The 24,409-nt window shown below is 35.9% G+C and overlaps 1 protein-coding gene across 5 annotated transcripts in view; it reads left to right on the forward strand.

Moving 5' to 3' along the window:
- LOC145672109 (LIM/homeobox protein Lhx3-like) overlaps positions 1-24,409 on the forward strand; it is a 345,528-nt gene that overhangs the window by 225,593 nt on the left and 95,526 nt on the right. The window contains exon 1 of one of the 5 annotated variants that reach the window (XM_081741383.1): positions 19,007-19,818. The exons of the other annotated variants lie outside the window; for them this stretch is intronic. Coding sequence (XP_081597509.1) covers positions 19,695-19,818 — 124 coding nt within the window. The 5' untranslated portion in view covers positions 19,007-19,694. Of the gene's footprint in view, positions 1-19,006; positions 19,819-24,409 lie in introns of those variants that run through there. 5 annotated transcript variants of the gene reach the window in all.

Here is a 24,409-nt window from a genome sequence, read left to right on the forward strand (position 1 = left end):
ACAGATAATATCTTGTGTGTATGCAGATTACCTTCAACAAGAGATCATAATTTTCTGTTTGGGTTGAGCTATTGTTTCTTATGTGTCACTTTCATGTAGAGGCCCAATTTTCCTCATGAGTGAAAATTCTATACAAAAAGGACTGATACTGTTGATAATGAAAGAACCAAAAGGGGCAGAAGATGCTCTGCGTTACCACCAGAAAAGGTGACCAGTTCATCCGTTGCATCGTCACCGAGGACGAAATATAGATGTCCTACGTGACATCGCCTATAGCTCTCACCTCATGCCCACTTACTTAGACCTGTTCCTGCACTTGAAATTATTTATGTCCGGACAATGTTCCGGCAGCGTGGTTGAGTTGCAGACGGTTGTGATATACTCGTTCCAGTCCTTGGTGGCATAATTCTTTAACGCAGACATACAAAACCTGTTGTCACATTACTACAAATATCTCAACAAGGATGGTGCGTAGGTTGAAAAGTAAGTTATCACCTACTACAAAGCTTTCTTATTTAATCTTTGGAATATGCCATTTTACATTTCATCGGAACTTATTTTCTGGAAACTTTAAATATGCGTAAATTGACCATTTATTTCACCCTTCAGAATGAACTAACAAAGAGTTAGAGAGGAACAAGTAAGTTTCGTTTCTCGTTGTAAATATTCAACATATTTCCAAACTATACAGATTCGACATTGAAACGAGAGGTGATAGACCTTTCACTTCTGGTTTCAATGAAGAGATATAACCCATTCGTAGGATGGGAAGCCAATCCAAGTATATATATATACACCGGGTGTTCAGAAAGTAACTATGCAGTACCATGTTGTGGTGTGCTAAGTGCTTGTTACAGGACATCTTCGGTGACCGCATCATTTCTGGGATGAGCTCCTCGTGGCTAATCGGTTAGCGTACGCGCCTTTGGCGTGGGAGACCCGGGTTCGATTCCCGGCGGGAGCTCATGTGGTTCGGATTCCACGTTAATCAGTAGGTCCACGTCTCATATAGCCTCGCTGCTGAAAGGAACGCTAAACTAAAATCAACTCAACTCGAGGACTCTGGCCTCTCCGCGTTCACCCGACTTGACTCCACCGGATTACTTTCTATGGGCTAAGTTGAAGGGAAAGGCCTACGAAGGCAATCTGCACACCATACAAGAACTCCAAGCTACACTGACACCTCACATTAGGACCATTACTCCCGATGTTCTGCACAACGTCTTCAAAAACATGCAGAAACGTGTGCAACTGTGTCTTCAAGTGGAAGGGAATCATTTCCAGCATCTCTTATAACTTCCATGACATTCAAGTTTAGCTTCGAGTTAATTTCAGTTGTTTAAAGTGGTTTATGGAAAATAAAATACGGCAAGTTATGAACTGGATAGTTACTTTCTGAACACCATATATATATATATATATATATTAGAACACCCAGTATATATATAGAGGTATTTGGTGAGTATTTCAAATTATGAATCCTTTGAAACCTTTGAGTTTTACGTCCCACGGTAATGCCTGTTAGGCTAAAGGAAACGGTGATGATGAGCAATGAATGAAAAAGGTGGAATGAAGAAAGTGGGAGGAAACGGGAGAACCCACGCAAACGGTGTTTGTCCACCACAAAGTTCATCTGGCGGGGGCTGGGATCGGACCCGGGACCCCAAGCACCAGAGGTGAACGCTCTACCACTGAGCCACCGCGGCCCTTATTTCAAATTATATTCTCGTAGCCAAACTTCCTCAATAAAGATTGTTGCGTGAGTAATGCAGGACTCTGAAATATGGATATTTGGACAGGACACATATTAGTTTCTAAGTGAAGTCTTCACCCGACTACGGTGGGTCCCATAGTTTTGGAGCTACGAGCCTTTAAAATACATTTTTTTTTCATGTTCTCGGAAGACAATAACTCCGGAAGGAAGTATTTGTGCATCCAGGTTGGTCTATATTTTTTGTCTTGGTGTTAGAAATCACATCCCAAACGTTGTCGGTGTTCTTTTGAAACACCCTATATATATATATATATATATATATATATATATATATATATATATATATATATATATATATATATATATATATATATATATATATATATATATATATATATATATATATATATTCACTTAAACGGGAAACAATTAAAGCTATTGCTTGTGGTTACAATAGAATGATAAGGGTAGAGATTGAATATGTTCTTGTCACGCAGAATCCGTATCGAACTACTAAGTTTTGTTTGACAGTGTGAAAGTAGGATCGATTTACAAACTTGAGGATCCCAATATAGAAATTCGAAGTGATATATAACATTACTTCTAATTGCAACATAGGAATAAGATAAAAGATCGAATATATTGCAATATCCCCTCGTATTAATAAACAAAACCACGTACTTCGGTACAAGCACAAACAAGCAGCCGACGGAATAAGTCACCGATGGAACACGGAGAGATACGAAGAGAACCCCTCATCAGACTCCGCCTCCAGAAGACATCAGTTGTTAACTGGTCATATCATACCCATCTCTCCAAGCTCCATTGAGCGGGAAAGACTCCTCTAATTTTAATTCTGAGCTGTAACGGGCAAGAGTCTTACCCATCTCCCAGCTACAACGATCAGGAGGTAGAATCCCAACCTCCTAGGTGCAATGGACAAGAGGTTCCTTTAGGCAGCTGCAACCGGCAGTGTCGTTCTTAACTAACAAACCTCAAACCTCCGAGCTGCTAGAGGCAGAATACACAATTATAGAGAAAACATATTTTTCAGAGAATTACTTATTTGCAATCTTGTATATAAACTGTATAACATATTTTATAATAAAAAAAAGGAGAGGAAAACTCCGTCTACTGTTACTCTGCCGAATATCACAATATTCTGGAACCCGTTCCTTAGCATCTCTGACCGATTTCTGCTCTGGCCTCTAAACAGGCAGATTGAAGGAAGCATGCTGAGAACAGGACTATGGTTTTATCTTTCCCACATTTTTTCGTTGCATAGTTCGAAAGTCTAAAATTTAAGAAAGGGCAGGAAATGAGAATCCAAAGAATTGGGTATCTGGAAGATATCAGAAAAATAACTATGATATTAATACATAAACAAAAGAATCACGAAATAATTCAAAGTGTAATTCTTCCAATCCTTCTATCAACATTTCATTAAAGAGACGAGAAATTAAAACTTATCCATGTATTAACAATATTTCTTTTGTTTCAAGTACGGAAACATCTCCTAAACTTCGGAAATGTCATTTATTCATGACCCTGTGTGTCCCAGACTAATAACCTAACTAGTAACTGATGGCAGTTGATATCTTGAAGAGCTGGCGTAATTATCAGCCATACACACACATACACACATATGCATACATACATACAGAATACACATAACTCCCTCACAACATACATATATTATTATGTTTCTGCTCATATGAGCATTTAGTTTATGCCGTATGTGAGAGTGTTGATTTCTACATATAGAGATAGGATATTAAAGGAGGTCCTCCCTTGATGGGTGTTGTCATGGTGGACGCAGTGACGGACAGGCTGTCAATGTGAATGTTAATACTTGGCATCACAAGGGATAAATAGGACCTTTGCAGTGGTTTCACTAGCTTCAATAGTCTATGGCTGTTGGTGGGGAAAGGATCAATACACGGCGGCATAGGGCGAGGCGGGAATCATTCCTGTGTGTGTTATTATGGACAGAAATCCGTATCTCTCTTTTTCTCTGTGTACAGCCACCAGCAAAAGTATCTTCCCCCCTAAGTGCTCTAATTCCATTACTTGAGGTCCAGATGATTTGCAGTTTGTAAAACGCCTGGACAGATACAACCCAACTTACACGTAACTTTTCTCCGCACTTGCAGCAGCTCGTAGCACTGAGTCAGGTCTTTAGGCTATTAAAATTGTAAGTAGATGACGCACGAAACATTTTTCCATTCTGTGATGAATCTCTACGGTTCACATCGTGTTTTCCAATGAACACCATATATTAATTTCAAAATTGCTGTGTATGTAAGGCATTATTTCATTATATACTGTATGTCCAAAGAAATAAAAACACTGACCACGCATGAATCAGAAAATGATTTAAAGTAAATGAAAATATCAAATCTACAACAACTGCTGGAAATAAGTTTAGAAATGCTTGTCTCCATTGACAGACATTCTCCAATTCTCCTCATCCCAACAGATTTTATCTTTTTGAAGATAAGATCTTGCTTGTCACACTGATAATGTATTGAAATGGAAACATTTGAAAAAGTTTCAACCTGTCCGAGATTTGAACCCGGCTCTGCTGAATAGAAGTTCAATGCGCTAACCACTTACCCATCGCTTCACTTCAGCTTTCACTCAAACTTTTTTTAACTATTTTAAATCGTTTTACATTCCTTATTTGAGTGTCACAATGACTTACTCGAGATTTCCTTGTTTAACTCAAAAACAAGTTATATAGACTTTAGTCAATTAGTAAAAATCACAAAACGTTCTTCAAGTTGAAGCTACCTCATCGTTTTTAACGGTAGTTCCGATTTACATTAGTATTCTTCCTCACTCTAACTTCTAATTTCCAAAGAAGAAAAGGCGACAGACATTATTTTCTCATTCCTGGAATTGTATCAACACGTGTAGAAATAGAAAGTTCTATTTCTATTATTCGTAACTATTAGTTTAATTTCTTATCTTTGTATGAGGAATTTGTGGCAGATTACTGACAATAAGAGGTGAAGCCCATTGGGGGTTCGAATCACTGTAAAATGAGCAAACTCGAAATTGTAACTGTCCTCGATATTTCTGTATTCGTGTCCCTGTCGTGTTTGGAATAAGTCGAAAGGATTTGAGATGCCACAGACAAATAATACCACGCTTGCAGAGAATTTAAAAAAAGAAAAAAAGTTTGGCAAACCATGAAACTCGTATGGGAGAGACCCGGGTTCGAATCTCATCCTGGCAATTATTTTTTCTTTACTGAAAGATACTGTTTACGTAATTGGTATTACAAGTCTGTTATTTCTTTATTATTATTATTATTATTATTATTATTATTATTATTATTATTATTATTATTATTATTATTATTACAAAGTCGAGACTGCTAAATATTTTATATTATATGAAATTTTTTATTATTCAATTTCAAGTCTTTTTGTTGATATGAAACGTATCTGAAACATTGCTTAAAACATTAATATTTCTAGCAGTAGTAGTAGAAAAAGAAGAAGTAGAAACAAAATCAATAGTTGGGAAAACAAAACCTTTATTTTTGATCAGTCATATTTTTGAACCATACTAAAGATATGTGTTACGTATTCATTAATTGTTCGCTAAATATGTTACGTTCCCAGACAGTACGAATCAAGATTGATACTTCTGACGTCATCTTATAGTTGTGTTTCGTTGGTCATTGTAATATTGCGTGTGCACTGAAGAAAGTCGCCTCAAGACTAAGACAGAGAGAAATTCAATATTTTCCATATCTTACATTCGAAGTATACATATTACAAATGATATAAATTTCCTTTAATTACCAAGCAGGAATCGAACCCAGGACCACCGGGATGTGAACCCAACGCTTATTCTACTACTCTAACACGTTTCTGTTTATTAAGAGATGAAATATTTGGCGTGAAGTGACTTTAGGAAATCGCACAATTCCAATGTTCTAAAACTCTTGTTTAATATTTGATTTAACAAATTTGGGGGAGTAATTTTGTGGTTCACTATCGTTTCATCGCGCCTCTGCCGCTGGTGGAATAATTTTCAAAACGTAAAAAGGGTCACAGCGGATCGTCGCTGCAGTGCATCCATTTTTTGCCGAAAGGTCGTTAGTTGCCCATAGCTGGCCCACTGACGCTTTCGACTTGAGTTTCAGGCTGTTTACATTATAAGATTTCTTTTTCTACATTTCACAACAAAAAAAGGTCCATACAAAATAACGTAATAAAGAGAAAATATGTATAAAAAGTACGTTTAGCGCGGGCCACACATCACGTCTTCGCGGACCAACAGGTAGAGATTTTGATTTCCCTAATATCAAGTAGACTGATAAAATGTTGAGCTCGACAATCTGCAATCTATATTAATGGCTCATGAAAGAATATAAAGATATACCCGAAGATATATATATATATATATATATATTAACCGTCTTCTTTAGCCTATCCGCACAACCATGAAACGTAAAACTTAAAGATTTCATTTTATTTCATTCCCGAAGATATATATTTAAACTGTAGTATCACGTAACATTTAGCCTCAATGCTCAAGCAGGGCGTTAAACTTACTCATATCTAAATGCTGCAACATTCACTAATACCATTTGTATCACTCATTTTCAACAATTTAGTTTGAGAATTAAGATTTGAATTCTCTCGAAAATTGTTTCTACATAACACTTTCTATATTATTATGACCTAAACAAGAGTTTTAGAACATTGGAAATGTAAAAGTGTGTGTTTTCCTAAAGTCACTTCATCGTTTAATAAATAGCAACGTGTTAGAGTAGTAGGATTAGCGTTGGGTTGACATCCTGGGTTCGATTCCCGTTGGATGATTAAAGGTAATTTTGATCATTTTTAATATTGATACTTCCAATGTAAGATAACATGGAAAATATTCAGTTTCTCTCGGTCGTAGTATTCAGATGACCTTCTTCAGAGCACTCGCAATAGAAAAGTGAACTTCGAAACACAACTATAAGACCAATCTTGATTCGTACTGTCTGAAGACGTAACGTTTTTAGCGAACAAATGATGAATACGTAAGGCATATCGTTAGCATGAGTCAAATATACGACTGATAAAACACAAACGTTACTGTTTCCCAGCAGTTACTTTTAAGTTTCTACAACTACTGCTAGAAATATTAATGTTTTAAGCAATTCACCATTTCAGATATATTCCATATATGTTCCATACCAACAAAAAGATTTAAAATTCTATCAAAAACTTCATAAAATATAAAATATGTAGCCAATTTTTGACTTTCTAATAATAATAATAATAATACAGCAATAACAGGAATACAATATCCATTACATAAAGAATACATCCCATAAAGAAAAATAATTGCCACGATGGGATTTGAACCCGGGTCTCTATCATACGAGTTCCATACTTTAACACTCTACTACAAATTCCTCATACAAACATAAGAAAATAAACTAGTAGTTATGGAAGTTAAAAATATAACTTTCTATTTATACACATGTTGATACAAATCCAAGAATGAGAAAATAATATCTGCCATCTTTCCTTCTTTGGAAATTAGAAGTTAGAGTGAGGAAGAATAGAAATGTAAATCGGGACCATCGTTAAAAACGATGAGCTAACCTCAACTTGAAGAACGTTTTGTGATATTTTTCTCATTTCAAGGTCTATATAACTTGTTTTTGAGTGAAAGAAGGAAATCTAGAGTAAGTCATTATAACACTCAAATAAGGAACGTCTTATACGATCATTAGTATCTTGTGTATAGTTTTACATGCAACTATTTTAACTAGCTAAAAGTTTGAGTAAAAGCTGAAGTGAAGCGATGGGTAAGTGGTTAGCGCATTGAACTTCTATTCAGCAGACCCGGGTTCAAATCCCGGCCAGGTTGAATCTTTTTTAAATGTTGCAATTTCAATTTCAATACATACTCAGTGTGACAAGCAAGATCTTCTTCTCTCCAGAAAGAAAAATGTTAGAATGAGGAGAATTGGAGAAGGTTTCTCAATGGAGGCAAGCATTTCCAAACTTATCTCCAGCAGATGTTGTAGATTTGATATTTTCATGTACTTTCAAGCATTTCCTAATTCATGCGTGGTCAGTATTTTTATTTCTTTGAACATATAGAATATAACGAAATAATACATTACATAAACAGCAATATAGAGAATAATATATGGTGTTCATTGAAAGGCACGCTCTGAATCATAGAGATTTATCTCATGATGGGGAACTGTTTCATTAGTCACCTACTTTTCAATTTTAGTTGCATAAACACCTGGGTCATGGCTACCAACTACTGTCAGTGTCGAGAAAAGTTTCGTGTAAATTGGGTTGCATCTCTTCAGGCTTCCTCACAACTGCAAATGACCTGGACCTCATGTTATTGAATTAGTGCACTTAGGAGGGAAGATACTTTTATTGGTGGTTGTACATATATTGCAAAATGGAATTTATATGCGGCTCAAAATATTCATATATAAATATAACCACTATGGTAGCCATCACCATTTTAACTATTTTGGTATTACTGCCAAGTCTTATGTAACTTGTCACCTTTGGTGCGAGAGATGCCGGGTTCGATTTCCAGTGGGCACACTCGGTCAAAAAGATGAAACAACTTTTTGAGGCCTTCCATCCTGCGTGAGACTTTTGCGTGGGTTTCCTCATTCACACCAGGCGAATGCCGGGATAGTACCTAACCTAATAGTCCCAGGTCACTTCCTTCCTTCCCTATTTCTTTCTTCCTCTCTAATTCCAATTAACTGTGGCTCAGTGATTGAGCGCTTACCTAAGGTGTGTGAGGTCCCTGGTTTGATTTCCGGCCAAATAAGTTTGTGGTGGACATCATTGTGTTTGTGGATTTTCTTCCACATTCACATTCTACCAATTTTTCCATCATCGTTCACTTTCCTTAATCATCAGTCTCTCTCAGCCTAAAGAGCATAATCATGAGAAATTAAACTGAAAGATTTCATTTCATTTGTTTCTTCTCATTAATCTTGCGATATTATTGTCATTTGGAAGCCATAGTGCAACATTTTCTAAATTTTACAATACCAAGCATTACAGTAAAAGTATATCACACTTTTTTTTAAAGTTTAAACTTTAGGCCAACTTTGGAATACACTAGTTCAGTTCCTTCAAATCTTTCTTGCTGACTACACACTTATTGAACATTCAGGACATGGCAACTTGCTTAGATTTAGGTCAGGTTAGATTGATTTTAACTTATTGTGAAATATTTAATGGTAGAAATAAAATATGTAGTATAAAGTTTATGTTTATAGAGATTCTGAATGAATTAATTCTAAAAATTCACATCACGCCCAATGGGACTGTCTCGACATCCCAGTTGAGAAATTGTTGAAATTCAAGAAAATTAGAAATAATTTACGCTTCTGATAAAAATGTTACTACTAATTTTGAATAAGAACTGTTTAAGTTTCTATAAAAGGAATTTTAATTTGTTGTATGTTACGAAATCATATTATCTAACAGTTTTACACGTTATATTAATTAATGTTTAAAATGAATACAAGTTCAAAGTTCTATATTGATCCAGAAGTAAATGGAATTGCGCCGTTAGTATCTGCAACCCAACTTAACAAATTGCTGTGTGTGTTGCTTAGAAGCCAGGGAAAAGAGAAATCAATTTTCGATAGAGATTAGGCTGTATACCGTACGCATAAAACAGTACAGCAACAACTGAGGTTTATTGGCTGCAGCCCACAAAGACCCTGAAGGCAGATAAACAACTATTTAAGAAATAATGTATTGTCAGGTTTTCTTTTCATATCTCTATTATTTCAAACGTTTTGAGCCCCTATCAGAGATCGGATAGAACTCAAGAAAGAGCTGGTAAACGTATATGTGTGGAGTGTGGCATTATATGAATATGAGGCAGAGACATTAGGAAAAGGGAAAAAATCTAGAATTGAAGTATTCAAAAGGTGGTGAATGGAAGGATGTTGAAAATATACAGAATCCATTACACTATAATTCATCCTTCCTTATCTCTGAGGATGCATAACAAATAGTGGGAAATAAACAATTTTAGATAGCATTTGTTTTAAATGCAATGCACTTAATTTTATAGTTAGGCATTTCTCTAATTTTACATTCACTTTCTCGTATAGGCCTATTTACATTATAAATATCTACATCTTCTCACATCAGACAACACTATATTTTAATTAATATTTATATCTTCCATATAAAAAATCATATGTTCAATACAGTTATAAACCATCGTTAGATCATCCATCTAAAATCCAATAATAGTAGAATCACAAGCACTCTCTTTACCATCATAATACAAATCTAGATGTAGCCTTCCGGCCAAGCAAGCTTTAGTAATGGACAAACACCCTGTGCGTGGGTTTTCTCGGGGTTGTCTAGTTTCTCTCACTTCTATCATTTCATTATCATCCATCCTATCATCTCGTCTCCTTTACTCTTGGTGCATAATCATGGGGTATTAAACTTAAAAAAAAAAATAGTCAATATAAACAAAAACAAAGCAATATAATTTCACCTCTAGGTATGATACCTGTCTAAAATAAGCACAGTTTATCTCAGTTTTCAAAAGTCGATAACAATTCTATCTTTTGTTCATATACTCAAATCAGATGTAACTACAAAGAGGCAAAGGAATCGTTCATATATTGAGATGGAACTGTATGCTGGGTGACATAATGGAATGTATGATGGAAGAGGTCAAAGCGTTTGCCTAAGTCTAAACGATGGCATCTACTGAAGCTTTCAGTTTGTGGCAAGTTACATTAGGATTAGGAATTAGATTTCTGTGCCTTCGGTATTTATGGCCATGTTATTCCGTCATACATATGAGTGATGACGTTCCTCAGTGATCACACTGCCCGCCCAGCCATTAAAAAAAATCGATCAATCCTCAGTTTCCTGAGCACCCGGTTTCCTCGTACATGGTTTTTAACCCTAATCAAAGACAGGAACATTAACACAAACATATCCAGAACAGTTAAAATTCCGACTATGTGACTTCAGAGGGACTCGAACTCTTCCAATGGATTGGGTCTTATGATCGGAAGCCAAATGCCTGAGACACCTCTCGGCTATTGGCACCGTCATCTCCATGCTTCTCACAAGATTAATGAGGTGCGCGCTCTAAGCATTTGGCTACTCGTAAGTGCTAAACATTTGGAATTACTAATTATATTTATTTATTTACGAATAGCATTATTACCACTTAAATATACCATAATTATAATGTTTTAATAATGGTTATAATACTTTGATGTTATTATTTATTTAGTTTACGTGTATACGACATTTATTTTCTATCACTGAATGTAGCGATGTTTGACGATTAACTTCCTCTAGAACACTGCACCAATTTTGATTATTTTTGGTACGTACATAAGTACATCTGGCCTAACTTCACGTTTTAGCACATTCCGTGCATGGAAGGAAGAAGAAATGAAGGAGTGATATGTTAAAATAATCTAAAACGAACGATGGTAGTGTCCAATCCCTAGTTTTCGGTGTCGCTGAGTCGAACAGTGAAACTCCCATTGCCATTAAGTCCAAATTTATCCTCCATGGCAGGGAGGGTTAGGGGTAGGGCGGAAAGGAATGACGTTTAAAAATAATCAGAAAATGATCAATATTAGTGTCCAATCCATAGTTTTCGTTGTTGCTAAGATGAATATCGACACTTCCTTCAAATTCAGCTGTTTAACTTCAAATTCAGCTTTCATAGGCATAGGGGTGAGAAGGGGATCATTGATAGGCCGGAATGGGGATGACATGTAAAACTGAATGAAAACGAGCGATATTAGTCTCCAATTCATAGTTTTTGTGATCGTTGAGATGAATAGTGACATTCCAGATGTCGTTTTAAATCAAAATTCATACCCTGAGTGTGTCCTGAAGGGATAAGGGGTTCAAATACTTTTCATATACCTATTATTGCGAAGAACGGGTATTTCAGCTAGTAGTCAATATTATTGGCTAAAAGCATATTTAGAAACAATAAAAATGAATTTTGATTATTGACACTTATAACAAATGTTTGTGTCTTCTAGATCATTTTCATAGTCATTCTCATACCAATACAAAAATAAAGTAAAATCTTTCTGCTTAACGTCCCGCGAGTGTGCCCTTTAGGTTAAGGGAGACAATTATTATATCAAGTAAATGATTACAGAAAAAATTGGTAAATTGAGAAAGTGGGAAGAAACGGGGATACCCCGGGAAAACCCACGGATACGATGTTGTTCACCACAAACTGACGTGAACGAGAATCGAACTAGGGACTCCACGAACAAAGATAAGAGCTCTACCAATGAGTCAGTGGCTAAGCGGTTAGCATACGCGCCTTTGGCGTGGGAAACCCGGGTTCGATTCTCGGTGGGAGATCATGTGGTTCGGATTCCACGTTAATCAGTAGGTCCACGTCTCATATAGCCTCGCTGCTGAAAGGGACGTTAAACTCAAAAACAACAACAACACCCAATGAGCTACTATTTCCCCTAGCAATAGAGAAAGCAAAGAGGTTAACGGAACCAAACTCATAATATTCATCAATACTTAACAAGTTACTACGTACTACAGAGATATTGTCCAGTAAAATAGCCGAAAATTATTGGTGAACGTAATTTTACTGAATGATTGATTGATTGGTTGAATTGTGGTGTCCCTTTTCTGTACTGGAGCTTATATGAAACTGGGACCTATTCTTAAAGTAATATCCGAACTACTACTTATTTTTGTACCCGACACAAGCACCTCCAACGAGAGCCAAACCCAAGACAATGCACATTAAATCTCGTGCGTTAGTCAATCGGACAGATGAAAACACAATGAGTTTCAGAGATGCTTAGCGCTAAAAATCTTCTCTAATAAATTTTAATGTATTTTTTTAAAATTATAATTCAGGACTTCAGTATTCTATATTCTAAATACTGTGATGAGGATAAATATTGTAAGAATAAAATGAGTTCAAGGAATAACCATTCACAAAGACATACGCGTTCCTATATTAGATTGTTCATTTTTGTTCTATATTTTGCAGCGATGTAATTAAGAATAATTTGACGAACAATAAGGATATATATATATATATATATATATATATATATATAATGTTTTAGGGCGAGAATTGTTATTAAGAATTCTGCCATTTAGCAAGTTCTAGAACTAATGAGGTGTTTCTTTCTTTTCCTTTTCTTTTCTTTTTAATTTGAGATTTGAGCCTGGAAATATTTCTTCCATATATCTCGATCTTCAGCTCCCTCTTTTAACTTCCAATATTTTCTTCTATTTTTCAAATCATCTATCAGTTGTGTTCTTCCTATTCCTCGTTTTCCTTCCATCTTTCCTTCTACAGCGGGATGAAGAAGAGAATTTTTTCGCAAGATGTGTTAAATCCAATTGGCCTCCCTACAAAGAATACTCGCTAAAAGAGTCGTCTTCTCTCCTATTCGTTTTAAAATATCTTCGTTTGTTGCTCTCTCTCTCTCTCTCTCTCTCTCTCTCTGTCCATTTTATCTTTTCCATCTTCCATCAATTCGAAGCTCTTTAAATATTTCTTCTTTAACTTTCGTAATGTCTAAGTTTCTGAACGATGCAGTGTAATATCCAAAATACGCAAAATGTAATACCTGCCTCTCAGAGGTTTACGCCCTGTATTTATAAGACTATAAAAAGATCCCACGCTAAGTAGCACATGCTTTGTAATTATATTGATAATAGTTCTATTGTAAAAGCCACAAAGAATAAAAATAAATCCAAATATATGCTAATACCAAAAATAAATCCAAATATATGCTAATACCAAAAATTAATCCAAATATATGCTAATACCAAAAATTAATCCAAATATATGCTAATACTAAAAGTTAATCCAAATATATGCTAATACCAAAAATTAATCCAAATATATGCTAATACCAAAAATTGATCCAAATATATGCTAATACCAAAAATTAATCCAAATATATGTTAATACTAAAAATTAATCCAAATATATGCTAATAATTGGACCAAAGTTAGTGCAAGAAATTTACAGTTACTTTTAATGCTAGAGTTCTAAATTAAGTTACTTCTACCAGGCGCAGATATAGGATTACAGAATATTAGGAGAAGATGCCTATATGATATTTTGTTCATTGTAAAGCACGACTAAGTATCATTTTCTGAAATAATAAATTTGGAGTTCAAGAGAAAGGCTCCTTTGCCACTTAGGTCCACACCTAGTTCAACTGGGGATCCACTCAGTTTCTAATCGGAATACATAAATAATAAAGGCATCTACTAAATATAATAAATATTTATCTACTATCTTACCATTTTGCTTTCAAATACAATGGAAATTGCATTTGAAATGAAAAGAAATTGTTGGTTTAACATCGCACAGTTGTGTCCTTTAGGCTAACGGAGACGAACAGGGCTATAGCAGGGTTATATGCCATACACGCTCTGCTTAAATTTAGTCTTTTAGAGTATATCTTCTGGTTCAAGACAATTAATACTTTTGTTTCGTTTATATTTGTTTATCTATTTATTTAATTAATCGGATCTTGACTTGAGTGATAAAGTGATCATATCACTCTCTTTTTTATTCGTCTTACTCCTAGCTGCTCTTCTAGTATTTTGATCATTTTAAGAAATCTTTATTTTTCAGTACTCAGTGATCATGAAAGAGGTCAGGTAGATAGCATTAGAATGCAATGTCTCGTTCAGCATCGAGGCTACATGAGGCGTGAACCTACAGCCTGAAATTTGTCATTAACTCTTAAATTTGAATTTCTGTTTAACTAAAATATCGTCCAAATAAAATACATAAATCAGTTGATCGATCACATTACGCTCAACAAGATAACATTCTTAATGGTAAGCATACAAGAGGCACTGTGATCAATACCCAGCGTTTCCACCATGACAACATGCTTTAATGTCACTGTAATAGGGATCAAGATAGAGCTTAAATACTACAATGTTTAGTTCCATAAAGACACACCAATTTTACCAATTTTGAATTAGTAATCTGAAAATATTTTGCAGAAATGAATTGTTTGTATACATTTTTCATCAACCTGTTGTTGATTACGTATATGCTTTTTAATTATATGTACTTGCAAATTGTTCGCTTTCGCATATCGATAAACACACTAAGCACGAAGTCTGCTGGATTTACTACTTATCCAATAGAAATGAAATGAAATTTTTGAGTTTTACGTCCCACGATTATGCAGACTAGGCTAAAGGAGACGGCGATGATGAGAAATGAATGAAATGGTGGAATGATGAAAGTGGGAGGAAACGGCAGAACCCCGAGAAAACCCACGCACACGGTGTTTGTACACCACAAAGTTCACTTGGCGGGAGCAGGGTTTGAACCCGGGAACCCATGTACCAGAGGTGAACGCTCTACCACTGAGCCACATGGATATGAAATGAAATATTTCAGTTTAACGACCCAGGATTATGCCCTTTAGGCCAAGGGAGGCGGATAATTGAGGCAAATGAATGATGATGAAAGAATTGGTGGAACGACAATGTAGAAGGAAATGGAAGTATCCCGAGAAAACTCACCGACACTTTGTCGTCCACTACAAACTCACTTGAGTGGGGATCGAACGAGGTACCCCACGCAACAGAGGTACCCAACTACTGAGCCACCGTGACCCTTAGAATTCAGAATGAGGATAGAAAGGTTACAATGTTGGATTGTTAACTACGGGTGACTATACTAGAGCAGTGGTTCTCAACCTTTTTTGGCTGACGGCACACTTTACCGAATGTCGAGGACATAGCGACACTCGTGTTTGATATTTTTATTATAAATAATAATAATAATAATGTTTATTATAATAGTGAAAACCAATTAGTTTTTATAATGACTCTATATAGCACCGAGCATTATTACAGCAACTGGAGATGTTGACTGATAAAGTCTGTCTCGATTTTAACTAATTAACTATTAAATTCTTCATGATTTTTAAATTCTAAAATTTCGCAACACACTTGAAGGAACTACGTTACACAACAGTGTATCGCGACACATCGGTTGAGAACAACTGTAATAGAGACTAGGGATGCGCACGAGACGAGTCGAGGCAGGATTTTCCTGACAAATTTTCGAGTCGAGACACGGCTCTTCCTATAGAGAAATAAACATTTTTCGAGTCGAGACATCACTTTTACAGCACATTTTCGAGACGAGACAGCCATAAATCTTGTCCCTTGCGCATCCCTAATAGAGACTGAGTGAATGAAACTAGGAAGTCCTTTAATTTATATACCACGGAAGAAATAGTGCTAAAGACGTGGGAAAGTAGTACCTGTGGTGTCTCAAATTAAAAATTTTGAAGTGTGCAGAATAGTGTTAGATTCAGAGAAACACGTTTATTAGCATGATGTAACTGGGAACTTTTTACAATCTGTTACAATTTCTTTCATACACAGTTTTTCATGACATGGAAGTTATACAATCGAGACAAATAACATAATTTACATACGTGTATGTATACATAATACTATTTTCTTTCATCTTGTCTGGACGATTTAACAGAGCGGATAGAAAAAAAAACTAACAAATTCACGTGCGTGAAATAAACAGAAAGATCTTGATAAAATTACAAAATATTGATTTTTATTTTTACTGTTTTAAGTCCACAATTCTCCTGTATAGTTTCCGAGAAAATCGAAAAGAAAAATGAGCTTTCGTACCGCTAAAAATTAGGCATTCGTTGCCAAAAGTTTTAAATTTTGCTGAAAGAAATTGTTAAATATTTACGTGTTATGTTTTGTGTATGTAGCAAAACACACTTAACCAGTGGGTTGTTTTTGTCCTTCCTAACAGTGACAAACACATACTTTTTACACATATACTACTTGTAAATAAATAATTTCAAAAATGTCGGAAAGAATATCAATGCAGCTAAGCCGCAACAATTTTTTGTATAGGGCCTAGTCTATTTTCAAAATTGAAATATTTTTTTTTTAGTTTAACGTCCCTCGCATATTCTCTTTAGGCTAAAGAAGGCAGGTGATTAATGAAAGCGAATGATTGTGAAATTAGTTTTCTTAGCTCTCGTACTGGGAATCGAACCGGGAATTGTGTGCATCCAGGGTACACAGAGTAACCACTGGACTAGCGGGGAGGGATAGTCTATATCCTGAAACCAAAGTATATCAGAGTGGAAAGACGAATAAATATGAAATTGTATTTAAAATATTTATCTTTATTAAGTATGATTAAGGGTAAGAATGAATAAACTATTTGCAGGAACTCGTGGCGTAGTTCTGAAGTAAGAGCTCTCTTGAAGGCGAGGTAGTGTGGTGGAAAACGGTCTAAAGGTTCTGAGGATTGATCTTGCATGATGGGCTGTGCATCTGCCAACTGCAACGGGATTTTTAAGCAATGGTCATGGTTCGGAACCTACGTCAATAATAGATTTTGTCCTTTAAAACCTCGGTGTTGCATGAGAACTTAAACCTAAACTCTTAGACTCAAAAACTTACTATTTTTATATTGAACTTCTTCGAAGTTTCGGCTATGTTGATTTATTGACATTTTACAAAGCGTTTAAACAAACGTTTAATTTAAATTAGAAGTTTTATAGAATTTACATATTTTGTACAATTTATTACGTAGACCTGGAGTTTTAATTTACTGCAAGATTTAGGAATTAAAGCCTGTGACAAACATCTTGGCATTTCAGCTAAACGAATAAAACGCAAGCTCTGGCGCGACGTTGCCAAGTGGTAAAGGGGTGTGGCTATGGCCAAGCAGACAAACTACAGTGCGATCAGGTGGCAGGGGATAGATGTGGATGTGTACAAAATAAACGTAGCAATACCGCTGTCCTCTCATTTCCTAGCAGCATTTAAAGGGAATTTGGAGCTCCGCCTTCAAATGCCAAGATGTTTGTCACGCTGTTTAGATGTCTTCGGTTTCGGCGTATCTATGGCCATGTTAGTCGGTCATGTATGAGGAATAACGTCCCTTGTCGATCACATAATCCGAGGAAAGGAAAGAAAGAAAGGATTGGAGAAGGAAGGCGTCGGCCTGGGATCTATATGTTAGGTACTATCCCGGCATTTGCCTGGTGTGAATGAGGAAAACTCAGGGAAACCTCACTCAGGATGGCTTGCATGAAAAAGCTTTAACACTTTTTCCGATCGAATATCCCCATCGGGAATGGAACCCGGAACCTTTCGCACTTAATTTTACTGTAATCCATACAAATATATATATCACAAGATATCACCGAAAATTACAAGAAATCACCGACATATGTGATGTCAGGATTTCCTTGTAAAATTTCAGCTACGTGGGAAGTACAGTTGCTACAATAATGATTAAATTTAAAAATACGAGTTACTATTTCGTGTTATAATTAAAGAAAACACGTTCATCGTATTACGCTATTGCGTAAATCAATAAATGTATATTTACTAATCTTCTCTTCCGGTTCTACTGATTTTTTTTTTTTTTTTTTTTTTTTTTTTTTTAAGTGAGGGCCAACTGTTCTTCTTTTGAAAATTATCTTTCTTGATTGTAAATCATAAAATTTCTTTGAAATAAATATTTGAACTTTTCCTTGTATGAAATTTTAGGACAAAATGCACTGCATACTCCTCAGGAAATTTTTTTTTTTTCTTTTCTCAATATTTACAGAACTTAAAATAGTTTCCATGTTTATCGACCTCTTAAAAGTTCTGGATTCAAGATGTCGAGTGGGCAAGGCAGCTACGAACTGAGGATGGCGAGGAAATTGTATTCGCCTACAGAGGAACAGTGGATGAGTTTTGCAACAAGACCGACAACCAGCTAGCGACTTCTCTCCAAAAAGGGGAGGAGCGAAGAGATTACGAGGAAAAAACTACGTCATCACTACGTGAACCAATCACAGCAAGCGTATTTGTTGGTGCTCACTTGTCAGAGTCGCAGAGAGACTCTGAATGTGTCTGTGCGTATATATATGTATATACGAAGATACATACATACGTATATAAGTCATATAAGGGTCATTTCAACATAGCGTAAGGTTGGAAAAGTCGACCTTATTGACAACTCCTTGCTTGGATGTTTCTAGTTCGCGGGGAGGGACGGGAGACGATACAAGTCACCGCCTGGAAAACGTTGAAAAGAGAGCGACGGGTTGGAAGGGAAACGGCAGGGCGCGCGGGGGCATGAATCCGATGTTGGGGGTTTTCCCTACTGGATCTATATATGTACGCACAAAAACTACATTTTTTTTTCTCTAACAGGGTTGAGAGATAAAAATAAGGGTGGAAATGCAGCAAACATGTACAGAGCACAAGGTTGGGGCGGAGAGAGGGGTGGATTTTCAGCTGAATTGTAAGAGGGGATATACGGGGGAGAAGAAAAGAGGGATTTTCAGAATGTCACATGTATGTGTGTGTGTGTATGTATGTGCGAAATGGTAAGAGGAGGCAAAATTTTGTGTATCACTCAAGTTAAAAGAGGTGACTGGAACGTGTTGGAAAATTCAACGCTTAAAAATAGTGACAGTTTTTTTTCTTGCTTCTCTTCTGTTTTTCATGTCTCTGATAGACACGTACATAATTGATACCGACAACAAACTGAGGTCTGCAACATACTACGGCTGGACTAAACCTCTTCTGTAGCAGGATTTGAGTGTGATCATAGCAACGAAAAAAAAAAACAAAAAAACAAAAACAAACAAACCAGACAGTTTTGAAATTAAAAAAAAAATCTTGTAGATTACAAATCTATAATACCACATGTGTTGCAAACAATAACAAAAGAGCATCTTTAATTCATAAAGCCTAAAACTACATCACAAGTAAATTGTCAACTTAAGCTTAAAGTATAGGCTTAAGGGGAATGGATTGAAGTAATGGTTCATTCTTGTTATTTAGTGTTTTTCCCTCAAGTGTGTCAGTGCTTTGTTATGAAACTTGTGTCTGATAATCTGGTGCTCTAAATAGACGGACGGTATCGATAGACAATGATTGTATACAGGACTGATGTTCCATTAACTCCACCGCAATCTAGTCCCGAGTCTCATCATTCGATCCCTGATCACGAACCAGAAATTCGACTACCTCGTCACTGTCCAGCTGCATTGTTGGGTAAGTAAGTCTTCTTATATATTCTCTACACGGTAGACGAGGTAGAAATTATAAGTAGTTTCGAGAATCACTGTTTATGACACATTTGTGTCACTGTTTTGAAACATGGGTTGTCACCGTTAGGAACAACTGTAGAGACTGCCTGCTAGTTGAGATGCTATAGTTTTTATATATTTGTAGAAATAAATAAACAGTTGATTCCAGCAAATACAAAATGAAATGAAAATGAAATCTCTCTGTTTGACGTCCCACGTTAATGCCGTTTTTAGGCTGAGGAATGGTGGTTAATGCCGTTTTTAGGCTGAGAAATGGTGGTTAATGCCGTTTTTAGGCTGAGAAATGATTATTAATGCCGTTTTTAGGCTGAGAAATGATGGTTAATGCCGTTTTTAGGCTGAGGAATGATGGTTAAAGCAAGTGAATAATTATGGAAGAATTGGTGGAATGATAAAATGGGAGGAAACGGGAGTATCCAAAGAAAACCCGCGGACACCATGTTGCTCACACAAACTTATTTGGACAGGGATCAAACCAGGGACCCCACGTACCAGAGGTAAACACTCTACCACTGAACCACCATGACACCTGCAGCAAATAAAAAGTATAAATTATTATTCCGAATATATATATTCGAATTTTACAGAAATAACCAATGAGATTTTACCCTCAATTATGTCATTTGGTTCAGCTCGATTTCGTCTAACAAACTCTGTGGTAGTGGCGGACCTAGAAGGTAAAATCTTGGGGGGGGGGAGCTAGAACCATCCGTTTACACACTTCGTTAAAAGGAACTAGGAATAAAAACTGAATAATTTCTTTCACCAGTTACAGTTCGACATGAAGTAAGAATTAGCAATTAATAAATTGTAGGCATTTACAAGTACGGTAGCTTATCAGATTAGTCACAAGACATTGTGCTTTGTATGGGAAAATAATTGTAATTAACATTCAAGTTAGAAATTGTCGGAGAAAATAAATATTGAATATAAATATACAACTCACCACTATTAATATTAACCTCAAAGTGTCATGTGAACCTCTATTGCTAGAAGACTATTTTTGTCATTTAAAAAACTGGGGGGGGCTTAGGCCCTCCTAGCCCCGGGCTAAACCCATCACTGCTCTATGGCCTATGGAACCCAGAGTGTTAATGCCGCGTTCACAAAACCTATCCATTGACTTCTGCCCTTAGCCAACTGGGTCCAGTTTCTACTTTGTATTTCTCTTTCTACAAGATATATATTTATTATTGTCCTCCGATATGAGCCTAGGTCTTCCTAATGGTCGTTTTCGGATTGGATTTCCAGTCAAATCTTTGAAAGCGATCCTACTTTCTTCCATTTTGGCTACATGACTTTCCCATCTGGGCCTCTTAGATATGATGACCCTAACAATGTTTAGTAAACGATATGAATTATGCAGTTCCTCGATTTGAAGTTTCCACCATTCCCCATTCCCGTTCCTACTGTTGTTTATCGATTATTATACAGGGTGTCTCAAAAGCCCACTGACATAAGGTAACTCTATTATTATCAGAGTAACAATAAAATGTAAGAGGGGAAACTGTCTGTAAATATAATGTTTTCAATCTACAGTGATGGAACTTTTTTTAAATCCGAGGAGTCGTTTGGGCTGTACACTCTTTATGTGCCCATTATTAAATGAAAATGCATGGTTGCCATTTACCTGGGGCTGGGGAAGAGAAGGACGGGACAGGTGGTGGACAAATTTTGTAAGAATGTGGTGAATGGGGGGCATGTTTGAAATGGAAGCTGACCATCGACACGTTAGCATATCAGACAGTAACTTAACTCACTTATGTTTTGGATCCAAGAAAATGGCAACGTTGTATTTTCATTTAACATTGGGAGCATAAAGAGTGTATAGCCCAAACGGCTCGTCTGATTTAAAAAAAAAAAAAAATCTTTCACTTTAGATTGAAAACGTCATATTTATAGACGGTTAACCCTCTTACATTTTGTTGTAGCTTTGATAATAACAGAGTTATCCTATGTGAGAAGACTTTTGAGACACCCCGTATATCAAGAACTCCGAGACTCGCGGATCAGCCAGGACAGTCTTAAACTTGCATATCTGTCCACTCAAGAATTGTTTGGAAGTGTAAACCCAACTTTTCTTTCTCGTTGACACTAAATTGAATTATCTAATTCTAATATTTCATCAAAACATATACTACTATCAGTGGCGTAATTAAGATTTTGTTCCGGAGAGGGCTTTGCTAACTTTCGGGGGGGGGGAAGGGGGCTTTGCCTGAAAATGTGAAAATTCTGCAAGATATTCCATATACTTTACTATAGGATGTAAGATTTCGGGAAGGGATTAAGCCCGGAAGCCCTAAATACGCCACTGACTACTATGAATATACAATTTTCTTAGGGAGTCTCGGTTTTGTAAATTTAGAAATATCATAGCCTATACTAAATTATTACGTTCAAGTATTTGCACAATATTATAGATAAAACAAAATTGAAAGTTTAAGAGTTAGTTATAATGTTGAGGCATGTCTTTTTCACCTCCTGTCGTCTTACTAATGCCATCATGAAAAAATTTGAGGAAGATATACTCCAGGTCTATTTTCATCTTAATATGATGACATGGTTATCATACAATATAATTTTTAGGTTTACAAATAAAAACTTTTTTCCCGTTTAAAACTACACGTGAGTATTTCCACTCACCAGGGGCGCACCCACGAAGATGCACCGGGGCCTGACCCCCCCCCCCGAAAACTTCCTAACTCAAAATTTGTATACTTTCTCAATAAAACTATACTTATGTAACATCGAAATGTGATTGATGTAGCATGATAAAATGGATCTTACACCTCATCTTTACTCATTCTCTTATAGAAACAAACTAGTTCTATCATAGTTTTTTTTCTGAATATATAGATGAAAGTATTTTACAATTACTTACCGTCTTCTCTGGTGCAGAAATATACTCCTTCAATACTACATAGAGGAAGTGGCTTGTAATATTGAATCCCACAAAGCTTTTACCCAACCTTGGGTGCGTGCCTAACACTCACAAATACTATGTGATCCATCTCAATGAGATATATTTATTACTACAGTATATATTTAGGGATCTCGGACGTCCCTGTTTAACCTGTAAAGTCCTGGATATACATAATCTTCCCGCTACTCCAGATTACTCACTCCAAATGTTCCGGTTTTCCTCCAAACGTAAGTTGCTATCATTGGTGCGATATTTATTTTTTTAAAAATATCGGTTTTGGTGCTCGCTTTGAGCTTGACCTATTATTTGAAAAAGTGAGCATAACTACGAGGGCCATTGCAAAAGTAATGGCAACTATTAATTTTCTCGAAAATGGTAACGATTTAAAAAAAAAAAAAAAATCTGAAATATGCAAATGGAAGGTTAGTTCAGGAATGGAATGGGAATGGAAACATTACATATAGGGAGATGAATGAACATACACACTACCATAAAGATATAACACGAGAAAAAAGCCGAAAAAAAATGACGTTACAAACGTGTTTTATTGTCAATTGCAACAGTACACAATAGTAGAGGGGAGGAACACGTACCTGTGACGCCTTAGAGTCTCTACCATCTTGTGGATTCTTGGGGAGACTCCTGATGCCATGGAATGCATGTAATTTGTAATGTAATAGTTGCAATTGACAGCAACACTTTTGGAACGACGATATCTTTCCGTCTATATCTTTATGGTGGTGTGTGTGTTCATCCATCTCCCTACATATAATGTTTATATATGAACTAACCTTCCATTTGCATATTTCAGAATTTTTAAAATTCTTTACCGTTTTCGAGAAAAAAAATAGATGTAATGACTTTTGTAATGGCCCTCTATCAATCTAGAGCAGGCACGCACATAGAGCTTTTTATTGGTGGTGGGGGGTTCCAATAATACGAGACACTACGCTTATGTTCTATTCTTCAGCCGAAGAAAGATAAGTAATTTTTAAATATTGCTACCTATATTCTGACCCCCAAAAATGATAAAACCAGATTGTTTTTATCAGAAAAGAATTACATACGGGTACAGATGATAACTAAGATCATATCTTTAGTTTACATCAGTCATTTCTCTGGTAAACAAATATAGTTTTATTAAGAAAGAGTAGAAATGTATGTCGAGTTACGAAATTTAGGGGGGGTCTGGACTTGGTGTATCCGCATGTGGGCGCGCCCCTGGTCTAGAACCTACTCTAGATTTCCATACAAAAGTGGTTTCCAACCTTCTTTACTGGCATCCTCTTCTACTTGAAGACCTCACTCTTACCACTCGTTGTTCTAACACCTTTTTGTGATTTCAGATGGACCATTGAAATCTCAAATTGTTAATATTACTACAACTACTACTACTACTACTACTACTACTACTACTACTACTACTACTACTTCTACTACTACTACTACTACTACTAATAATAATAATAATAATAATAATAATAATAATAATAATAATACTTGCAATTTATTTTTTTCAGCGAAATGTTTCCATAACATTGTAGTGCGATACTACAATTTTATTTATTTATTTATTTATTTATTTATTTATTTATTTATTTATTTATTTATT

The sequence above is a fragment of the Thermobia domestica genome, chromosome 2, assembly GCF_964235325.1.
Source record: "Thermobia domestica chromosome 2, izTheDome1.hap1.1, whole genome shotgun sequence".
Classification (NCBI taxonomy): Eukaryota; Metazoa; Arthropoda; class Insecta; order Zygentoma; family Lepismatidae; genus Thermobia; species Thermobia domestica.